General features: G+C 33.5%; 3 protein-coding genes across 4 annotated transcripts in view; 2 read left to right on the top strand and 1 right to left on the bottom strand.

Annotated features, from left to right (window-relative positions):
• Positions 1 to 2,741: 2,741 nt before the first annotated feature.
• Positions 2,742 to 6,974, top strand: Rrp45 (exosome complex component Rrp45). Its single transcript, XM_088197537.1, has 8 exons — positions 2,742 to 2,938; positions 3,120 to 3,214; positions 3,278 to 3,497; positions 3,631 to 3,851; positions 3,911 to 4,141; positions 4,202 to 4,362; positions 6,479 to 6,673; positions 6,799 to 6,974. Exons 1-8 carry the CDS (start codon positions 2,873 to 2,875, stop codon positions 6,906 to 6,908), a joined length of 1,299 nt encoding a protein of 432 aa, XP_088053663.1. The 5' UTR covers positions 2,742 to 2,872; the 3' UTR covers positions 6,909 to 6,974.
• Positions 6,899 to 11,798, bottom strand: Sap30 (SIN3-associated polypeptide 30). Of its 2 annotated transcripts, XM_088197542.1 has the most exons (4): positions 11,567 to 11,798; positions 7,662 to 7,704; positions 7,345 to 7,566; positions 6,899 to 7,271 (listed from the first exon to the last, which is right to left on the bottom strand). In XM_088197542.1, the coding sequence occupies exons 3-4, from the start codon at positions 7,528 to 7,530 to the stop codon at positions 7,143 to 7,145; spliced, it is 315 nt and encodes a 104-aa protein (XP_088053668.1). In that variant the 5' UTR covers positions 7,531 to 7,566; positions 7,662 to 7,704; positions 11,567 to 11,798; the 3' UTR covers positions 6,899 to 7,142. The 2 variants fall into 2 exon arrangements, with proteins under 2 accessions (XP_088053668.1, XP_088053667.1); XM_088197541.1 differs by lacking the exon at positions 7,662 to 7,704.
• A 175-nt stretch (positions 11,799 to 11,973) lies between these two features.
• The window catches only part of LOC148229389 (high mobility group protein DSP1-like), a 29,381-nt gene continuing 21,564 nt past the window's right edge, over positions 11,974 to 19,790 (top strand). The window contains exon 1 of the mRNA XM_088197540.1: positions 11,974 to 12,004. The gene's annotated coding sequence lies outside the window, so the exon portion shown is untranslated. The remainder of the gene's footprint in view (positions 12,005 to 19,790) is intronic.

The raw sequence follows: 19,790 nt of genomic DNA, 5'->3' as shown, positions 1-19,790 counted from the left end.
TAAAAAATATCATTGCAAAACGTGATTGCAGAATTTTCAAATATAAAGACGAGAAAGAAGGACACTTTAACATGTAAGAGTTATTAATTTATTTTTTGTAACAAAGACTAGCTCTTTGCTAACTTTTATATGCGAGCCAAATATTTCTAATTACACCACTGATTACATGTCTGGATTATTCCGCGATCGTCCTGGTCAAATCATGCGAAATGCGACTAATTAAACCATGGACGTCATTTCAGCTTTTTCTAGGGGAGATGGAAGTAAAACTATGTCAATTGGTGGTCGTTTTTTAAATATTTCGATTTCGCGTTAAAAGCAATAAAATCGTGCCGTCGCAATGAAAATGCTCGGTTATTTGTCGTTCATATTTTGCCGACGAAAGATGACGGGTGGCAATTAGACACAGATTGAGCCGCTACAGTAGTATGTTTATTGACGATAACGTTGTTACATGTTGGAATATACAATGAACGGGGCGTGGGCCCGTGGGCGTCGATCAGAGAAGAGAAAACCGTTACACTAGTATTACCAGAGTGCCACCAAGAATTGGCGATAAGGAAAACTAAATATATATATATATATATATATATATATATATATATATATATATATATATATATATATATATATATATAAATATATATATATATATATATATATAAATATATATATATATATATATATATATATATATATATATATATATATATATATATATATATATATATATATATATATAAATATATATAAATATAACTTGTGAAAGTATGTAAATGTATAAATTACTACGTATGAAAAAGTTTAAATCACATCATTTTATTCTTTAATTATATATTATTACTGATAAAAAGATATTTACTAGTGAAAATGTATTCTTATATGATTTCGTTGAAATCACATATTTAAAAAAATATTTTTCTGATAGATTCGACACTGTTTTTTAGATTTCTTTAAGGTATACCCCGAGAATTTATGGTTTACAACAGGGGTAATCAGTTCAAATGATCTTGCGGGCCACTTTGGAAATGCATCATAACTCCGCGGGTCACATATAAAATTATATATCCCCATTCTAGATTTAGATACACTATAGACAATTTTCCTATCGCCGGTTATTCTCACCCAAGAACCCGGTTTTCTCCTGGAAATAAACCGGGATTTTTTCCTGTGAATAAACCGGTACATTATGAGTTCGCAAAATATAATTTAATTATTCTGCGAACTCATGAATAAAACAGGCAATATCTGTCATATATTCGCAAGAATATTATTTTAAAATCAAAGTTCATTTTTTAATCATAATTACGACAGTTCTTTTTTTAATATATAGATGCACAAATAATGTATTTTTTAGTACATTGGTTTTCATTACTTTGACCATTATAAAATAAATATATTTTGTAGAAGTGTGATGAATCTCGCGGGCCGGAAAAATGTTCAAGGCAGGCCGCATGCGGTCCGCGTGCTGTGGGTTGACTACCCCTGGTTTAAAAGCATGTCAATTCAATGGGTGACAAATGTTCATACTTGCCTCTTTTTCCAAATGACGTCCTTGAATTAAATCTCGACATTTTCTTCACAGAAAGTATTACATTTTATAAGTAAAATGTCAATTTTAGGCTCTACGTGGCAAACAAAGCCTCGGCTGGTTCAAAGAAACAATATTTAGTTCACTTCAGTATTTTTTTAAACACAAATTTGCTATTTAGCTATTGTCGACATCTGAGGCTTGACACAAGTTACTGGTTTATAATCATTTTCATTATTCCAATTGTGTATAATGAAGAAAATAAAATAAAAAAAACATGTAAAATTTTTAAGCGCCGTTTTTATACATATCGATACAAACGCTTGATATACTTGCGTGTTTCAATGATTTACCATCGGCAAGAATAAAAATTACTCTTATGCAGTGTTATTTCAAGCAGACGAATTTGTCTTACTTTTAAATCAGAATGAGGTTATGTTACGATGGTTATGCTGACAGATAACAGATCGATAATAATAAATTACAGAGTTGCACAAAAATATAAATACAAAATAACTATTTTCGTCATTGATAAAACGGTAAAGGTGACGATTAGCGTTCGATATTGTCAAGTTGGCAGCACTGCAGAGCACAGCTTACACGTACATGCACACACACTTACTCATTCAAAGTTTGACGTTTGGCGATTATTGCGCGATTGGCATTGCATTACTGTTTCTTGATCCCACGATGGCAGGAAGACGACAGAACTCAACGACAATATTCATAATATATCCTTATTTACTATTTATCTGTTCGAGTCATATCTACACGAATTTACTCAGAGATGCACATTTTTTTAAATTACTAATTATCGATAAAATAAATAACAAAACTTTATTTTGTATTCATGTTCATCATTTATCTATTAGGTATGCAGAAGCTGATATAAACAAATGTCATGTTATGGATGCGCGCGCAGCATTCCATCAAACGTCAAACTGCGAATGAGCATGTGTGCGTGTGCGTGCAATGTAGTGCTGCCAACTTAATAATATCGAACGCTAATCGTCACCTTTACCGATAAAACTATAATGCTTCCTCCACCCTCTCTGGAAGTACGCCATGGTTGAGCAAGGACGGAAAATAGAATGTGTTAATTCGGGGCTACTTCGGTCGAGCCCGGGTCTGCCCGCTCTAATGTCTTGGCGACCTCGACCATATTCGGTAGACCTTTGGTTCGGTAACTTCCAGAGAGTGTAGAGGAAGCATTACATTTCATAATAAAAAGAATCACAAGCATTTAAATGTGTACGCAAAAAAATTGTTTATTTTTAGTATTGGCAACACTGCTAATGTCAAATATTGAGTTGAGTTTAGAACGCGTGGTGCCGAAACAAAATGAAGGAATTATTGGTTTCGAATTGTGAAAAAGCGTTCGTTTTGAAAGCAATCGCGGAAGGAACAGTAAGTTTTGATTACATACAACTTATTTTTTACTTTGTAATCAAAACAAGCTCAAATATAATAATAGTCAAAGTATCTTGTTTTTTGCGAAATTTCCGTTATAATTTAAGCCGGTTATATCGTTATATATTATTATGCATCTAAGATTGTTGGCGATGTGTAATTATTTGTATTGTCTTAGAGGCTAGATGGCAGAGCGTTGGATGAATGTCGACCTTTGAAGATATGCTTTGGATCTACGTGGGGAAGCTGTCACGTGTCACTAGGCGAAACAAAGTAAATAATCGATTTAATTTGCGGGATACTTAATTTAAATTAATTTACCCTTAACTATTCTAGAGTTGTGGCTCATGTATCATACAAAATAGAACCGCCAAAGCAAGCCAGAGCGAACGAAGGTTTATTGTACATCAATCTTGAATTGGGGCAAATGGGAGCATCTACTTTTGAAAAGGGCCAATCAGACTTGAACGTTTATTTAAACAGATTGATAGAGAAATGCATAATCGACTCTAGGTGTGTCGATTTGGAGTCACTATGTATCGTAGCTGAAGAAAAAGTGAGTTCAAAAATTGATATATTTTTAGATTTTTAGATTAAATTAAGACCATCGTGGCCTAACAGGTTACCCCAATGCGCCACGATGGTCGAAAGCAAAATTTGATAGTTGACTTGATTATGATTTATTTTAGGTATGGGCTCTCAGAGTTGATATCCATGTCTTGAATCATGCCGGTAATATAATAGAATGTGCTAGCATTGCTGCTTTGTCTAGCTTAGCTCATTTTAAAAGACCGGATGTAACAACAGATGGCACAGAAATAATTGTACATTCGTATGAAGAGAAGGATGCCATTCCGACAGTTTTGCATCACTATCCTGTCTGCATAACTTTCGGCTTCTTCAGTGACGAGTAAGTTAAAATTATATTAACAAAGTTACTTAGTCTATAAAATTATTTTTCTTTATCAGATTGATGATCATCGATCCATGTTTATTAGAAGAGACTGTGTGTTCAATGGTCGGAGCTATATTTGTCGTAGGAATGAATTCCTATAGAGAAGTTTGCTTATTTGATCTAGCGAGTGCCGCGATCACATTGGGACCTCCTCATATTTACAAAGCATCTCATCAGGCAGCAAAGAGAAGTCAATATATTGTTGCAGAGATAAAAAAAGCTTTAGCTGAAGACACTGAAATGAGGTTAGTGTATAAATTATTTATCTGAAATACTCAAATTAATAATTATAAATTACAAATTAGGTCTAAAGATGAAACAGTTGGATTCGCCAATGCAATCCCAACTGATAAAATACTGACATTAGCTTGCGATAAAATGACAATACGTCTCAAGAAATTCGATCTAAACAAGTCAGTGGAAGAAATGATGATTGTTAAAAAGGACGAGAAAAATGTCAATGATGGTAAGTAACAGAAAAGTGTCGAATCTATCGTATCACACTATAGTATTTTACAAGAGATATTTATTCAGTGTCTTAAGTTTGTCAGAAGCTAAAAGAATTGAAACAGCACAAATGTTTAGTCAGTCTCACTGCTGGAACTAGGCGTGCTCGAATTATTTGACAGATTTTCTTATAATTAACGAGTCGCCAATAAACCTCTAAATATATTTTTTTTAAATTATATACAGGATAATATTATTTCAATAAGGAAAGGTTGTTCTATGCTCAGAGTCGCTTTTAAATGAATTAGCTCACAGCACACAGGTGACCGGATTATTGCGCACACAAAAATTCTGAACATATGTGATTGTTTGATTGTCAAATATATTCTACTTTTATTTCCAACTGCTTCATATTTTTCTCTGTTGTAAGTAAAAAAAATGTGTAATAACAGGGAACGTAAGCGTATAATGTAATGTACTTGCTAATATAATTGTAAAATATTTTAAAACATGATATTTTAAAATTAAAATCACATCTATTATGTATCTACATTATTTTTATATATATTGACATATTCTTAAGTATATTTATATGTGTATATTGATCATCTATGATCAGAATTTTCGATGTGCACAATAATCATCGAACCGAGCACACTATGTATCTGTTGTAATTATCTGTCCATAATCAAATATTCATTATGAATTATGCACCAAATGCATAACACTCTTATTAGGGTGTAATCCTATTCTCACGTTTGAAATTAGAGGTTTATTTGTGTTTAAATCACTGCCTTTTACGTTGTGTGTTAAAGTAAGGGATCCACTTTGCATCTCCAAAAACAATAAGACTCAAAAATAAATCTTTTTGTTCTAGAATCATTAATGATTGGCATATTGAGATATGTTGCGTGAGGTTTTCTCAGCCAATTGATGTAATACCCATATGCTGCAAATTGACACCTTCCTTAATTTTTTAAATATCTGTAGGCGACATGTTAAGCTTTTGTGCTAGCTTCCATACCGTTAATCTTGGATCTGCTCTGATGGCAGCCCTAATATCTTCACTAACAACCCCTAAGAACTATTTGCCCAAACGTCAAAATTCCTGGAACGAAATTTTTAGAACCACATTTGACACTATAAATCCAATGACATCCTGTCCATTGCATTACAGGTGTTTTTAACTGCTATTGTCGCATCATGACAGAGTTGAGACTCAAAACATAATATAGCTTAATTGTGATTCTTTTATTTTCACTGCTATTGTCGATTTAGGGTTGAAAATATCGAAACAAAAAATATCCTGTTACTTAACGCTTAAGGCGACTGAATCCGATTAATATGCTTTTTAGGGACTTGATCCCACAGCCGGATGCATGTTAACATGCTTTTCTGAAACTCGATTCTTAACCGACTTACTGACATCTTGATTATTTAATGGCACCAAAAGGGATTAATTATATTTTAGATAGTATATTCTTCTAACAGATGTCGATAATATATTTCTTTCCATACAAAATTAAATAATTAAAAAATAATTAGTGGTTGGAGATTTTGTAAAAAAAAAAATTTTCGAATATCGCTCTATATTATCCTTAATTGGTTTACATAAATGTCACACCATAACGAATCCTCATTTAGAATCGATGTCGAAAAATTCTAGGATAGTCACACATGTGGTCGTATTCTGATCATTTTATGACTTATGGCATTTGGCAAAAACCGACAAATATTTTGCGTAAATTGAATATTTACGACCGAAAATTTTTATAATTATCAGTAGCGTAATTTTTAGTAATATGACAATTTAAAAATTGCGATTATTTCGCATTTTCTTCGACCGCACCCAAATATGCCAGCTGTACGTGTGTTTTTTCGCGCAAAAGTGCGGCGCTTTAGGTGTTAAAGTATCATTGATACGACTACTGTTAACAAACAGAAAAAAATACTAAAATTATTATTAATTTACAAAAAACTACCGTTTTTGGAAATGTAAGAAAGTAACGCAAAGACTGAATGGAACAACCTGATATATAGCCGATACTCTGCACTTTGATAGATATACACTTTGTTCAAATAGTTAAATATTAATCACGCAAATCATAATCGTGTTTGAAAACCCCAACTAATAGGTATGAAAGTACTCTCCGAAGATGGCGTTGCAGCGTTGTTACCAGAGAAATCGTTACGTGCAGCTGAAGGTGTTTGGGTTCAAATGGGTAGTGCAGATGAAGTGTCCGATAAGGACGACGATGATCCCAAAGAATCTGACGACGATGTGCAAATATTAAACGTCGTCAAACCTAATCAAGTCACAGCAAGTATAGGTATGTGAAAATGCATCTATTTATACTATAATATATTTTCCAAATAAAAAATTATTGCATTTGTTCGATAAACATATTTTCTCACCTATATGTAAATAAAGTAACAGACTATTGTACTTTCACAGATATCAATAGCAGCAGCAGCGAGGAAGAGGATGTGGTTACATTGGAAAAAGAACAAAAACAGGGTAACAAGAGTCAAACAAATAAGAAAAAACAACTGTATCCATTCTAATTGATTTAATAAATGTACAACTTACAATAAGTTCATTTAAATAATAAATTCTAAATTAATACGTTATTAATTTCGCAATATTCACATACGCCTCCTATCCGACGGTCACGATCCTAAACACTATTTAACACGTATAATATTTATATAACCGTAAATTTATATCGATTCGTCAGTTCTATAGTAGTTTATAGCATGCGAGCAATTCGAGCACTCAAACTAGAAGGTCGACATGGATCAGACCGGCTCCGAGTTCAGGCCGTTCTTCTGCTCTAGCTTGTTGCCGTTGGTCTTCACCATGTAAATAAAGTATGTCAGGATCTCCTTTTCGTTCACGGGGATCGATTTAAAGTGTTTGTGTATGGTCTGCAACAAAATCACACATTAGGCGAATTATGTTCGGTCGTTTGATCGAAAATAATTACGGTTTTGGACTTACATCGGCCAATTGGGCTTTATTGATGCCAGGCCTCGTCGATAACTTAAAGTGTTTTTTGTATCTTCTCAGCGTGTTGACCTGAAGTTGATAAAGGTCGACGTCGGGTGCTTCAGTGTCCGTCTCGTTGCTGTCGTCCTCGGAGTCCTTCCTGCGCCGCTGCTGCTTAGTCCTAGCATTTTGAATCATTGTCTTGTGATGGTCGCAAATGTATATGTGCCTTGCCTATCGATAAATTTTCTTATTAGTTATTTTTACACAAAATTGTTAGCAGGTCATAGATAAAATAAAGGCATATTAGATGATGACAAGGAACTAACATATAAGGTGTAGCAATTTAATTCCCGGGTTGATGCAGCAGCACTGGAGTTACATGAAATTAGACCAAAAGTTAAGCAGCATATAATAGATCACAGTTTAATCATTAGATGGTGCTCAAGCCGAGATCGAACGGCCTACAGTTTCTGCGCAGTAACCTGGTGCATACATTGTGTTTCTGTCAGACATCATAGGTCAATGAGTGAATATTAAAGATTAGTGTAAATTAGAATAACTAAAGTGACGACACTAGAACGGACAAAGTTCAGATTTGATAGTAAAAGTTAGTGTTATTGTGGAAAAGGATAGAAAAATTACCCTCAAATGAATGAAGCAACAATTACGAGATGATTTGAAAAATATTTCATGGAGATTTGAGAAAGAGAAAGGTTTTAATAAAAAGGAAATTAGCTAACATTAACACTAGATTTACGGATATAAACCAGTCAATTTGACGGGGGAAATAGGTATATGGTGACCAGATTTTCAAAAATAAGAAGTTCCCGAAAATAAAAATAATGTTTATATATTTGCATTGTTCAAATAAAATAGGTCGTAAAAAAACCCAGAAAAAATACTGTCTGATACAAATCAAATCAGAAACCTGTCAATTTAACGGATTTCGTAAATATAGTATTAAATTTTGCCTTAAACGTGGTAAAAATGCCACCGAAACGCAAGAAATGATGCGCAAAGTATATGGTAGTGAGTGTCCGGCCCGTTCAATAGTGGTTAAGCTTATTTCGTGATGGTCGTAAAGACCTTGAAGATGACGAACGTGCATCGTCGGCAAAAAAGACTAGCATTGAAGGAAACATTGAAATGGTGAAGGAAATTCTTCGTTCCGATCGTTGTGTATCTGCGAAACTCATCGAGGACTTTGTGCCATCTCCAAAAGCAGCCTGCCTATTGGATTTTGACCGAAGATTTGGACAAACAGAAGATCTGCGCGCGCTTCGTACCGCACACTGACGGATGACCAAAAAGATGTAGAGTTGAGTAGTGCAAAAACATGAAAAGTACTGCCGGAAATGATCCGGAACTCATGTTAAGTATTGTAACTGATGTTACCAGTATAAGCCACTCACAAAGAACCTGAGTTCGGTTTAGAAGGGAAGAGACAAGCCGATAGACATAAGTGCGCGTGCAGAAGAGTCGAGTCTTTGCGTTCTGAATCATTTGTGTGCCAGAATTCATCAAATTTGGCAGTTGATCGTTGTTGCATGATAATATGCACCAGAGCACAAAGCGAAAATTGTACGCAAATTCTTGGCCAATAAAGGCATTGTAGTGCTCAGCTACCCTCCGTATTCACCTGATTTGTCTCCCTATAACGTCTGGCTAATCCAATAAATTTTGCGTTGAAAATAAAATGTTTTGACACTATTGATGACATCCAAAAGAGTTCGTCCGAAACCTTAAAGGCACTTCCAGAAAATTTCTATGATCGTCTCCAGCACTGTATTGACTCAGAAGGGGTATATTTTGAATAAATGAATATAATAATATAGCCGAATAACAAACGTCTTCTATCTGTTTTTTGATTAGTCCTCGCGGATTTGGGACGGTGTATGAATGCCATTTAAAAGGGCAATGTATAAAATAATTGTTCCATAAATCTGTTTGTGCATTACTGTTAGACAGCTAAGTCCGAGCGAGTATTGGTCAGAAATAGTGCAACTCTGCAACGAATCCTCTTTCGAAGAAAAAATCCAAAGATTTACCTTACATAAATGCACAAATAATTCGTTTTATGGAACAAAGTATTTATTTAAATGCACATATCTCTTAATAATTGCCTGTTAAATTGGACCCTTAAAATTTTTTTATGTTTACTACAATATATATATAGTATATATAAAAAAAATGTGTTTAAGACTTAATAGAACGTTAGGGAGTTTTATTGATTAATAACTAATTATAGTCTTAGAACTTTCATTAGTCCAAAATATAAACTAAGCCAAACTAATCTCTCGGGGAAATAAGCAAATGAAGTACAGACAGATGTTGCATATTGCTCCATAGTCTGTCCGCAATTGCTTTAAAACCAAGCTCATATTGCTCTTATTGATATTTCACCATGCTTTAAAAATATGATAGCTATCCTTATCAATATTATTACAGACTTCTGATATAAGTGTTGGTCAAAGTGTCTTCAAACCAAATTTTGGTCAATAGAAGGACGCAAAAACAATTCACTTCTCAAGCCATAAAATTGTGTCGGAGTCATCGCAGCGGGAAAGCTCGATAACGAGCATTCCCACTGCGATGGCACGATTTTATTGCTTTTGATGTGGATTTTTGACTTTTGAGAAGGGATAATTTTTTTTTAGATATGCTTAAACCACTAGACAGTTTGGCCTGAGCGTGATTTGCGCATGGAGTTTGTTCATATACTGACGAACCCGATACTTGTTTCGACTTGCAGTGTTTACCGCGAGCGGAATTCATTTTTTATTATACTTTTAGTTCAAAGTTTGTAGCATCATCAACACCGTCACCATTACGTTTGATTGGTAGACATTTTATTGAATCTATACTACGTATGGTAAATAAATACAGGCCTATCCGACATTGCAAAATATGTTTCTCACAGAAGAATAGAAACAGCAAAAGAATTCAAGAGGAGATAAGATACTATTGTTCAGATTGTGTATTGAATGTTTCAAAATATACCATACCAAAAAAAACTTAATGAATAAATTCTATAAAAACATTGCATTAATATTACTTAGCAACTATTTTCTAATAAAATGCAAAAAAAGCTGTCAATTTTTGGACACCCTTTCTCACCAAAATCCAACTGTTAAGTGGATTTTGATTAAATATATCAACTACGACGGCACAGTTTTATTACTTTTGACATGGATTCTAAACAGGTACCCCCTCAAATTTGGCTGAATCATAATGAAATGGAAATATTAAAAATCTGAAATGACGTCTCTGCATATAAGCTCCTCGTTTATAATTTAGATTAGGATGTGTGGATTGCATTCTTTGAAACACATTTTATGACACACAAAGCTATCCACAGTATCATAGATTAATTAATAAATAAACAAAGATGTGTCATAAGGATATTAGAAATGATATATTGTTGTCTTACCTAGCAATATAGATAACAGTTCAATAAGTAAATAAACAATTTTGAATGGTTGATGCAGATGATGCACTCACATAGTATAGTATAGTATAGTATAGTATAGGAAGAGGCAATAGTGTATGACTAAATTTTCAAATGATGAAATAGTAATATGTCAGTAATAGCGATATAATGGGAAACAATGAATACTATTTGAGTCTTACCTTACCGTAATCGGACAGACTAAGATATCCATATGATGAAATAATAATTAGTAAATATAATTACAAAACAGAACTAGTGTTTATAGATTTAAAGGTGGTATCGAATGCTTTGCTTCGATGGTAAAGTGAACGATGGTGTAGACGGATCTAATGTTATATTGTAGAATATAAGTACCAGTACGATCAGAGCGCATTGTATGGAGACAAAGTCTAAGGATTACTAAAGCGGCAATTCTAAACCTAAATGAAAGTAGGGGAGCATTGACAAGCAAGTGTGAATAATAAAAATGGCACAAAATAATTCCATGCATTTTCACAATCTCGTTGACTCATTTTTTTATGGACAATGATTCATAAGAAAAATGCTTATTTGATAATTTGTATAACAAATTAAATGCAACTAACATACTGGCCAATTTGAAATGACAGTCGGTTTGTTCCAAATGGGCAATTTTGTGCAATAACAACAGAGATATCAGCCAATTTGGCGCAATAACAACAGCCACGTTTTGAGCGTACCTTCGGTGGTGTGCAAAAGTGGCACTGCCACGTTTTTGATCGGGGCGGCCGGCGACCGGGGGTAGTAGGGAAAGGAACTCACCAGAGAGTCGATCTGAAGCTTGAGCCTCTTCTGCGCGACGGTCTTTTGAACGCGCTTGTTGTAGGCGGCGTTGCCGGGCGCCCTGCGACAGCGTTCTCCGTCGTCGATGAGGCAGCAGGCGTCGCGCTCCTCGTCCAAAGGCCCGGCGCCCGCCCCCGCCCCTAAGCCTCCGACGCCTCCGTTCATCCGATCATCCGATCAACCGACCCCCGACGCGGCGCCGCCGAGACTCAGCCGCTCCGACTCGACGGACCGAGAGAACGACAGACCGACAGACCGACAGCCGACGGACGGAACGCGCGTCGAGCGCTTCTCGCCCATTGGCCGGCGAAAAGCGGTCCGTTCGAATCGGACCAATCGCGCGCTAGCCGCTCGTGGCGCCGCGTTTACGAGTCGCGGCGCGGGCTACGACTGTCCGGATCTCTGCGGCCGCAGCAGGTGAGCGTCACAGCGTCCGTCCCGCCGCCGTAGTCCGCCGCCATTATCCTCCAAAAGCCGTCCCACCGATCCAAAATGGCGGACCAAAATCCCAGACGCGCCAACCTAACCGCTCTCCGACCGCCGCGGCGTCGCAAAACAAAACATAAAAAAAATGGCGGCCGCGTCTATCGTTCGCCTCGTTTATTTTGACGCCGCATCTTCCGATTACGCAACTCTTATCGCGCGCTCCGCCCGCCCGGCTCGCCCTCCGGAGCCCTATCCGATCCCGTCGTCTTCGAAGCGACGCATATCTTCGGCGCTCGTATCGATTCGGGACCGCGGCGCGCCCTTTGTTCGCCGGCGGGCCGCGGTTTGCGACGCCCGCCCGGCCGCCGGATGCAACTGCATCTTCTGACGCTTTCCTGCGACGCCCCCCACCCCTCGCCTCGCTTCGCCGCCGACGCGCCGTAGATATAGAGCCTTCGGAAAATTGGCGAAAAACTCGCGACGCCTCCCCGCGCCCCGCTCCTCCTCTCGCCGTATCGATCCGCTCGCGCGAACGATTCTTTTGTTGTTTACGTTTTTAAATTATTAATTAATTCAAAAATCAATTAACCGACTAAAACGCCGCATATACAAATATGTACACAATATTTTCTCAATTTTAATTCTCAACTCGACAAAGAGGTGTGCAAACTTTTTTCTGTCTACACAAATATTTAGAAAGGTCATTTTACTATCACAAACAGAAATATATAAACATTTTTTGTATCTATTAATTCCAAAAATACAAGCAGATCGTCAAACTTTTGAGCCAGAAAAGCAAAATTTAAACATCAAAAACAAAGCAGAGGTCCCCAACTTTATGAAATACGGGCCAGATGAAAAAAATCATATACGAATATATGTACATACATATATTTATTTATCTATTGTAAATCTCCGCTGTAACACGACAGGCGGTAGCCCAATGTGTTACAACGGCGTAAACACAATCAACTAGACATCAGATTATGTATCAATTTTATTAATTATAAATCATTTTTACAGCTCACAATCTAAATGTAACCTCACGACATACTTCGATTCTATTTTAATTATTCCTATCAGATTAGAAAAATCTAAGATGATCGATTCAAATTATTATATAATTCTATAATAATCACTAATTCCGATCTCCCATACGCGATAAAAACTTTTTCAGTGATTAGTCACCAACTATACCACTAATTTATTGTGCTGGTTACCACAAAATTAAAATTCTAGCTGAAAAGTAACTTGGCCTGAATGTATCAGTTGAAATCATTTTTAGCCAAAATGATTTCGACGAACAACTTGCGGATACAATGCCTTAACCCTTTAGTTGCGAAATACAATATACAGCAGCGCATTGACTTACGAGTTTAATTCGTTCCGTGACGGAGCTCGTAACTCAAATTACTCGTATGTAAAATCAATTTTCCCCATTGAAATGAATTAATGGCAATATTGAAATGGTAAATACATACTACCTAAATAAACGTTTTTTCTTTTAATTACGCATTACGAAAAATACTTGTAAGTCGATGTTCCACTGCATCAGCTTTTACTACTTTGCCGAATCCGACGTTATTGTTGAATAAAGAATCAGATACATTTTTAATGTGCTGTAGGGTAGCGCTATCCAACTTCTTTTAGTTTGCGGACCATTTTTCTTTTGCAAACATTTCGGAAGCCAAGAAGTATTTTGCTGTTGGGAGCTTTTTACCTATGCATGGGTAAACGAACAAAAATGTCTGAGGTGACATTTTTTCCGCTCTCACCAGCAGCCGTAAAGAATAGAAATGTCCGAGGTGTGACCTTATTTTTAGGTCTTTTTTTTTAATTTCATTTTAAAAACATGAATTGTTTCGCGGGCAGCAAAAATAAATTTACGGCCGCCGGTTGGACAGCGCTGCTATAGGGTATTTCCTTCAGGGGTAAATATATTATTTTTATAATGTAATACATCGATATTTAGATAGTATGCTCGAAAACGATTATGAAGCAGATAAAAATCGTACCCCATATTAAAAATTCAAGAAAGTGCTTTTCAATAAATTTAAAAAAAAATAAACGGGCATTCAAAATCCAACGTGAGCTCTAACCTTTCCCTTCCTATGATGTACACCTAATGTACATGTAATATCTCTTATGTGCGATTTTTTTTACAATAATGAGAGCGTTAAAAACTCATGTATGGATATCACGAACTGCATAAAAAATAAAGTATAATATAATCATCGCAAAATATTGTCGATAAAAAAATCATTACAGAACGAGACTGAAGTTGACATAAAATCAGTTTGTTAAAAACATCAATTCTGTTTATTTGTTTTTATTTCGAATCGGTTCGTATGAAAAAATAATTAATAGTTTTAGATAAAATTATAGTTCCAATGCAAAATTCTATATCAATTTCTTTTAGATTTTCAATCGAACCTTTGAAGTATTTTTGTTTTCTTGAATCTTTAATATTATCTTATGCGATTTTTGGTATATTTTAACTCATTGCTTTACTTTAGTTGTATATAAATATAGTACATATATGTTTATAGTGTTTATACGGTTTTCTCTGAAACGTATTGACGGTGTAAAAAACTGTACTCCTATACATATTTTTCGGAAATTCTGGGAATTTACCGAGATTTGTTACAATTTATATGTTCTGAATAGTAATTTCATAGACCATAGTTCAAAGCCCCTGACAAGTTTTTAAAAATCAAAGTTGAACTTATTAGAACCGAAAATTTTTAAATTATTTACCAGCTCAGCTCTTTCAATTTGTAAGATATTTTTTACAAATTGCGCTTTCACCAAAAGAAAACAGAAACCATTTTTTTAATTATATTTTACGAATAAATTACTCGTGTGTTAATGTTTTACGTTAATAAAAGGGTCAATGACAAATTTTTAAATAAAAATTCTAAAAAATCCCGTGTCCAATTTGGCCGTTAAGTTTGAAAATTTCAAATAAATTTGCTGATTTATTTTATAAAAAAATATATCCTAGATAATTTCCACACGTAAAATGGAGCATAACTGACGATAAACAATACCAAATTGATTATTACAACCTGGACTTGCTAATTAAAATTTTCTGTCATAGGAATATTTTTAATTTTTGACTCATTTGTAGAACGCTAGCTATTGTTGTTAGAAAATATATACCGTATGTTTCTTTTTGAATTTGTTCATATTGCATACAACTATTTTTATATCTCGTTGAACTTTTAAATCTTAAAGGACCGATTCTAAAAGCCCTTAACTTCTCTAAACTGGCCAATTGAATCTTAAGTAAAAAAATTAAGTTATTTGCAATTTGTCACAGTGTTATTTTATTATTTATATGATAATACACATTTATCAACCATACAAATCATTTGCTTATTCATCGTAGTAATTATCTATTTAGTAAAATTCTGCGCGCAATTGCTTTCTCTTTCGAGTTTAAATCATTATCTCGACTTGAGGTTCGATCTTATTTACGAGGACCTTTCAGTACGATTTTTATTATCTTTCCCTGGAACTTGTGTAATATTGGCTTTGTTCAAGACCGTCTTCTTGATATTATTAATTCATGTGATTTCGAATCTCAAAGAAGTCCAGTTTTAAATATTATCTGGTTGAGATTGGAAAAGCATAGTTACGTTATTAGGCGAATAATGTTTATGGAGTAAAAAAATCTTGCTTCTTTTTGTCAATTTTTGACAATTCGCTTTTTAAGATGGCCACACACGTTACGGTAGACCGAAGAGGTCTGCCTGTACATGCGGACATCTCCGGTCTACCGTAACGTGTGTGGCCGCCTTTATGATGGGATAAGATGAACTTCTGTTTACTAGAAAGCCCTGGATGTGAACACTCTAATTATACATAATAAGCATATAATCATTATTAATTCAGGTTTCAAAAGCTCGTGATTCACAATTCTATAAATATTGCAACAAACACAGATTTACCTTGTGATAACTACTGTTCGGAACGACTTTGTTTATCGTAAAGAATTCAATCAACAATATATGTTTCAAAATGTGAATCTGTTTATTTTTTAAAGCGAAATGCAAACAATTTGGTATTCTTCTGAGAGTTCGTGCGGTACCCGCGTTTCTCTCTGAAGGATTAAAGGATAAATATTTTGCACTTTTTCATTGGAGGTAAAAATATGGTTTCTGTCACAGTTACATCGTTTACAGACATAGATTGCGTATGTATTAAAAAACAAAATAACATCCGATACTTTATTTAAATATTTTTTCGGTAAAATATATGTTCAGAAAAATTATTATTTTTCACTGGAACAAATACCTTACAGACCATGAAAAATGTATCTGATTCTTTTTCAATAATGACATCGCATCCGGCAAATCTCGCCAAAGTAACAAAAGCCAATATATAGAATTTCGGCAACGAAAGGGTTAACATTACGGCGTTTTAGTATAAAAGACTGTTTTCGAATAAAACATCTGCAAGATGAACTGGGATTATAAAAGTCAACGATTATTTTTTAAAAGAAGCCCTTTTAAAAAGTTCATAATATTTTGTTTTTAATTTTGGAGATTGCCAATCATAGTTTATTTTCGCTGTAAAAGTTTCGCTCGCCTTAGGGTTGTGGGGGTAGAGAATAGGGGGAAGTTATGGGATAATTTGCGCACCCCGTTTGCCTTTGTAGCATTTTCTAAACATTGCGTGGAAAATGGGGAAAATTGGAAAAATCCAGCTAAAAAATAAAACATGTATTTGATATGAAAAACGAAGCTATATATATATCTGAAAAATGAAGACCTGAAAATAAAACATTACCTCTCTAATACTATGAAATGAATTACGATCCGATCTTTTGAACAATAAGATTTTTTTTGTGGTAAACAGTAAAACTAGTCCACATAGTTGTTACGTGCATTAGACCTTTACGACCTTTTTTGATTAGAATTTTGCAAAACAAGCAGCGTTTGCATTTTATCAAGTTATCAGAGTGATGACATGACCTTTTAAACACCGTTTAACTTTTGTTATTCATTTGTATTTCCGCACGATATAAGAAATTTAGTAAACAGGATAGTAAATGCGTGAGACTTGTGAATAGTGCATTTTATTCGTAAATCTGGATAGTATTGGTATCTACAAGTAAAGCTTTTAAATTGTATATGATTATAAAAAAATTAACCTACTACATAAGAAAATACATTTATATGAGCACTCAAATGTCCAATAAAGTATTTATTGCATCTACAATGGTTTCTGAAAGTGTTTGTATATTATTTTTATTGTACTCATATTGACGAAATAAACTGGTTTTATTATATATTATTGTTTTTATTACATCTCACTAAAGAATATACCTGAGATAATATCGCTAATTTAAAGGTACAACTCATGTAATATATTTTAAACTGAAAATTTTAGTTTAGTACATTTGAGTATATTTTCTAAAGAAAAATAATATAAGAGTTTTACCTTTAAACCAACGATATGAATGATTGAGAATATGAAGATTCCAAGTTTCATATTTATGTATTTTGATCAAAAATTGTAATAATAAATATCTCGTTCTTTAAATTTTCAGTCTATATTTTCAGTCATTCAGTAAAAAACAATTTTAAATATATAAATGAAATATCTGCAGATATAATACTAGGAGTTTATTTTTTTTAAATATATATATATTATTTTAATCTAATCATAGTTATTAAAAATATGGTTAGAACTCTTGCTTGTAGATTCTTGAAAGATATTGGTTAAAATGCATATAAAATTTTAGCCCTTCATTTTTGTTTTTATGCATACTATAAAAATTGTTTATAATCTATTGTTAAAATTGATGAGCATTAACCCAAAGAGTTCCAACGAAGAAAACACAATCAACTACTACTAAGTAGTGAGACATCAGTCTGTAAATAAGTGACATCTATTTTTTAAATGTAGATTTTATATAGCTTGCACTATGTCCTAACTCGATTTTATTTAATTATTCATCCGTGAGATTAGGAAAATCTAGGAAAACGTAATCTGTGCTTCTCGATCGTAATCAAAATTATTTAATTAAAAAACGCTATGATTATTATTAGATTTGAACCCAGGTCTTTCAGGTATTAGTAACCGACACATGTGGTCTAATCGAGAAAATAGTATTTTTTATAAATGTTGATATCTCATGACCTGCTAATGTCTCAGAAAAAATATTAATAAGTAATGTATGATTTAAAATACATAAAACTGCTTGATTTTTAAAGCTATCTCATATACAAACTGTTAATGTTAAATAAGTGAAAAACATTGTATCGTATCTTAAAGTTAGTCTTACAATGCATACTGAAAAATAAAATTATAAAAAAAGGAAAATACTTAGTTTTGCATATATAGATTTAAAATGCTGCTATTTCATTGAAATATTACGTTGATATATAGATAGTAAATTGCTTACAGTGTTAATATACTTATTTTTTCTATAGCATTAACGTTTTATAAGATATCAGAATTCAAAGATTAATTCCGTTTTATATCTACCTTGTATGTGTAATTTTTAAAGCTCAAGTAATATATAGCAACATTTGACTTATAAACATATGTTTTATCAAGCTTAAGTGCAATATTTACAGCCCTTTGTTGTAGACGAGTTTTGCCTTAAAATTTCAGAAATTTTGTCGATAATTTGCCTATAATATGCGCGCGCAGTAGTCGGATACACGAAGCTACCAAGAATACTCAGTAAATATACCCAGACTGATTAGAATCTTGCTTAACTTTCAATGCGACTAATTAGAAAACTGAAAAGTATACTTGCATTGAGAATGCCTATCTATTATAAACACATCGCTACTCTTATATTATAAATCTAAAAAAAACGTTATAGTTATAGCTTCACCTATCCGTTTTTTCATTCGATTTTTTAATATATACGCCGGTACCTCAAAAAAAATGGAAACGACTCTCGGCCCTCGGAGATTGTGTACTGTGGTATCCCAGTTTATTAACAACCGGTTTTGTTCACAATTAAATCTCAATAGTCAGAAGTGGGTGAGGCAGGAACTTCATGCCCAGCGATACAGAAAAAAAATCGGTTCAATATCAATATTCTCTTTAATCTTACGTCTTTCATAATTTAAATTTCCTAGTCTTTGAAAAAACCAAATGTCAATCCTATTTATAAATTCAGTTAGAATAATAATGACCTCACATTCAATACTAGTACATACCCGTTGAAATCACAACGGAGTGTGTAAAAAAATCATAGTCTTTGTTTATGAAATTAAAACTATTAAAAGTATTGTTTTTTTTAGATTTTAAATGCTATATAGGTTTATTCACCTTTTTAATATTAAAGATGAGTAATTGTTTATTGCACTTTAATGAAGAGTTTAATGCACATAAAAATTATAAAAGTATATTGATTATGCATGGAAAATATAATTTATTCTTATACATAATTGCAATTTAAAAAAAATTCATCTATTCTTAAATATATAATAAAATCAGAATGTAGCAATATTATTTTATATATACTCGTATATGTATATACGTATCAATTTAAAATTGTTTCATTCACATTTATAAATGTTTTTTTAATAAACGGTAAACGAACTAGTAACCATAAATAAAATATATATTGACTCACCAATTTTTTAATAATAATTTTAGTAAAAGCCTTCATACATTTTGTATTTTTATTTATTAACTAGCATCTTATAGAACAATGAAATTAATTTAAAAACATTTTCCAATAATTGCTTACAGCATAAAAAAAATTGCAAATGAATCACACAATCTGTTATTGAGATAATCGTGT

Source organism: Plectrocnemia conspersa, unplaced genomic scaffold, assembly GCF_051122295.1.
Source record: "Plectrocnemia conspersa isolate PC_06_02 unplaced genomic scaffold, ASM5112229v1 ptg000011l, whole genome shotgun sequence".
NCBI classification, from domain to species: domain Eukaryota; kingdom Metazoa; phylum Arthropoda; class Insecta; order Trichoptera; family Polycentropodidae; genus Plectrocnemia; species Plectrocnemia conspersa.
This window is presented reverse-complemented; position numbering and strand designations above follow the sequence as displayed.

What these genes read in the sequence shown, in the direction of transcription:
- Rrp45 (XM_088197537.1), top strand. Translation starts at nt 2,873, where the DNA reads ATGAAGGAATTATTGGTTTCGAATTGTGAAAAAGCGTTCGTTTTGAAA. An exon ending in GTATCGTAGCTGAAGAAAAA is followed by an intron (nt 3,498 to 3,630) that starts GTGAGTTCAAAA and finishes GATTTATTTTAG; the next exon opens with GTATGGGCTCTCAGAGTTGA. An exon ending in GCTGAAGACACTGAAATGAG is followed by an intron (nt 4,142 to 4,201) that starts GTTAGTGTATAA and finishes ATTACAAATTAG; the next exon opens with GTCTAAAGATGAAACAGTTG.
- Sap30 (XM_088197541.1), bottom strand. Translation starts at nt 11,752, where the DNA reads ATGAACGGAGGCGTCGGAGGCTTAGGGGCGGGGGCGGGCGCCGGGCCT. An exon ending in AGCTTCAGATCGACTCTCTG is followed by an intron (nt 7,567 to 11,566) that starts GTGAGTTCCTTT and finishes ATTTATCGATAG; the next exon opens with GCAAGGCACATATACATTTG. An exon ending in ATAAAGCCCAATTGGCCGAT is followed by an intron (nt 7,272 to 7,344) that starts GTAAGTCCAAAA and finishes ATTTTGTTGCAG; the next exon opens with ACCATACACAAACACTTTAA.